General features: G+C 42.3%; 1 protein-coding gene across 1 annotated transcript; it reads left to right on the forward strand.

Moving 5' to 3' along the window:
* Window positions 1-293: 293 nt before the first annotated feature.
* Window positions 294-2,638, forward strand: LOC123063487 (uncharacterized). Its single transcript, XM_044487286.1, has 2 exons — window positions 294-620; window positions 1,516-2,638. The coding sequence occupies exons 1-2, from the start codon at window positions 506-508 to the stop codon at window positions 1,746-1,748; spliced, it is 348 nt and encodes a 115-aa protein (XP_044343221.1). The 5' UTR covers window positions 294-505; the 3' UTR covers window positions 1,749-2,638.
* The last annotated feature ends 256 nt before the right edge of the window (window positions 2,639-2,894 follow it).

The raw sequence follows: 2,894 nt of genomic DNA on the forward strand, positions 1-2,894 counted from the left end.
CGGGGGCCAGGCCCCCCCCAATGGCTGCCTCGTACTAAAGTACCGTAGCGTAGGTCCCAGGAGATTAGGCAAGGTCAATTAGATTTAGGACTAATTGCCCCCCCTCCCCCCTGCGTTTTGATTTTCGGCCGAAAAAAATGAATTTCGGCCGAATTTCGGCCGTCTCGCTAGGGCCCGATATATGGGCCTATCGGCCGAATAATTTGGCCCAGTTTGAATTTTTTTGCCCGGCCCAGCTTCGAGAGCCTTCCAGTTAGGCTTCCGCTGAGACAAAACCACGAACCCACGCTACCTAACCCTAAATCGCTCTTTCCCTGTCCGTCCTCCTGTGTGCGGCGCCGCCGCTGCGCACAGGCCACATCTCCTCGCCCTCCTCGACATCTCCGGCCAAGGCGCTCACTTCTCCGGCCCTCCTCCACATCTCCTCGCCTCCACCCCATCCACTTCCTGTCGAAGACTGCGGCAACGGAGCTCGGCGGCTGCGGCCCTTCTCCAAGACTGCAGCATGGTGCTCGGCGGCTGCGGCAACGGAGCTGATGGAGCGCGAGCCGACCAGTTCAACGGAGGCAGTAGCACGGGGCAGCGGCAGCAGCATGGAGGGCGTCCGCTTGACTGGAAAGGTACAAATGTTCTTGATGCAGTTTCAGTACGTGTATGCAGTTTCAGTTCTTGAGCAATTTCAGATCGATGTTGCTTTGTTTCTTGGTTATAATCTGTGTCTGCTTGTGCTGCTTTAGATTTAGGAGAGGTCCCTGGTAAATGGCTCGGCAAATGCATATATCATACGGGGTTAAGAAAAAGTGAGTCTTGATGAGTTGAACGTACAACAGTGAGATTATTAATCTGAAATATACATGCATCTGGTAGTCACCAAGGAGTCTCACAATGTTTTGGTTTGGTATATAATCTGAAACACACATGCATCTGGTATTCACTAAGGATGCTCACGATCTGGTACTATTTATTTTGGTCCAACAAAAAAGTGGGTTACAAACGTTATTCTGAACATCCTAAAATATATAATCGTTCCATAGATCTGGGGTGTGTGCTTGTTTTTGAGCTGTTGAGATGATGCTTGTGTGCAATATTAAAGTTTTTTTCATCACCTCCAACCACTCGCTTGTATGTTTGCAGAAGCATCTCATGTTTGAATTGATCATTTATTTAGATCTACAGTACGTCCAATAATAATTCAGTTGTGTTGTGTATTTAACTAAGTAGATGTTGACCGATGGTTAATTTCAATGTTCAGCGGTACCATTAAGTGGTGGTTCTAGAACTAAGCTTCGCAGTATCTTTCTCAAGAATAGATTATTATTTTTGACTTGTCTTTTTGGCAAACTAGAGCATCAGGTTGTATTTAAATTACTTATTCCTTAGTATCTAAACTAGAGCATTAAGCTGTACTGTTTTTGTTCCTCATTCATGTGAGGACACCCAAGTAAGCAAGGGTTGCTTCTCTAGTTACCTACTCTTCATAACTGACCGTTGTTCTTTTGTCATGTGATTTTGAAGAGAATGTATTTGTTGATAGTGAGAGTGAGGATAATGATGGGGTGAGTGAGGATGGGGAAGATGCTCCATCCATGCATGATCAGCAAGAGGCGCAAATGCAAGTGGAAAAAGAGACACAAATTCAAGTGGAAAAGGACGCACCTCCAAGAGATGGCAATTTGGAGACCCGTAGATCTGTACGGCTTGTCAAGAAGAAGACCAAGGGCGTCAACAGCCTATACCCTGTTGCTTAGAAATCTGTTGGCAAGTCTCTTCTTTCTAGTGTTTTATGATTCATGATAATTGCTTAGAAAATTTTAGTTACTTGGAGCTGCTAGTTTCTTAGATGTATACACTTTCTATCCATGCCTAGCCTTCGTTGTCATGTTAAGCAATGTATTTATGTTATCCTGAAATGTTACCACTTGACTATTGTTGCACTAGACACCTCCATGTTAGTCCATTTTATTTCATTATGCACAAAGTGGAAGAAGAAAATTCTGATGTTGAACTACATCCATCCTGATTTTCCTTTTGTATGACAATTGACAAATGGCTAGTCCAAGCCAACAGTGGGCTGTTTGTGTCTATGTTGTTTTCTTTGTATCCTTAGAGTTTTGTTGTGCTCGAGTAAAAACTGTAAACTAGAATTCATCATTCTAGTATATGGAGGCATTTAACCTTTGCTCCTGAAGCTTTTTGGTGAATAAAAAACTATATTGCTGTAGTAGATTTGTTATTTGATTCATGAGCATGCATAAATTTGACTATTGTTCTACTAGCCACTTGTCCTGTTAGTCCATTTTATTTTTAATGCACAAAGTGGCAGAAGATAATTCCGATGCAGAACTACCTCCATCCTGACCCTTCCTCTGTTTTCTCTAAACCATAAATGGCACTTGAAGAATAACTAAGGATATCAAGAAGCTTTTGGATGTAGGCAAGCTTGGAGCTGCTGTTTCAATGTCATACTTTGATAGTTGCCTTTTGGAGCTGTTGTTTCTATGTGTAATACTTTAAGTCTGTTGGCTGTACCGGACTATTTAAACTCTGAACTATGCTGTGATGGTTGAACTGATGTTGGACTGTTAAGGGTTATGTTGGAGGCCACTTTATAACTAATGTGTGCCTGTTATGTTGGACAGATGCAGTTTTATTAATCCCTAGAGCTTATTTGCTGAAATTTACATGATCAAACCTGATGGTTGTTGCGCTGCTATATTTGTGGCCTGTTTTATTTCAAATCTTGTTTGAATTTCGGCCGAATTTCGGCCAAATTTTGGCCAAATTTTCAAATTTTGATTTTGAAATTTCGTCCGAGATTTTGCCGAAAAATTTAAAATTCCCGAAATTCGGCCATTTCGGCCAAGGACGAAAAAAAACACAAACCGAAAATCAAA

This window comes from Triticum aestivum, chromosome 3A, assembly GCF_018294505.1.
Source record: "Triticum aestivum cultivar Chinese Spring chromosome 3A, IWGSC CS RefSeq v2.1, whole genome shotgun sequence".
In the NCBI taxonomy this organism is placed as follows: Eukaryota; Viridiplantae; Streptophyta; class Magnoliopsida; order Poales; family Poaceae; genus Triticum; species Triticum aestivum.

Excerpts from the sequence above, each read along its gene's own strand:
- LOC123063487 (XM_044487286.1), top strand. The coding sequence starts at position 506 with ATGGTGCTCGGCGGCTGCGGCAACGGAGCTGATGGAGCGCGAGCCGAC. Across the intron at positions 621-1,515 it reads GCGTCCGCTTGACTGGAAAG|AGAATGTATTTGTTGATAGT; the intron begins GTACAAATGTTC and ends GTGATTTTGAAG.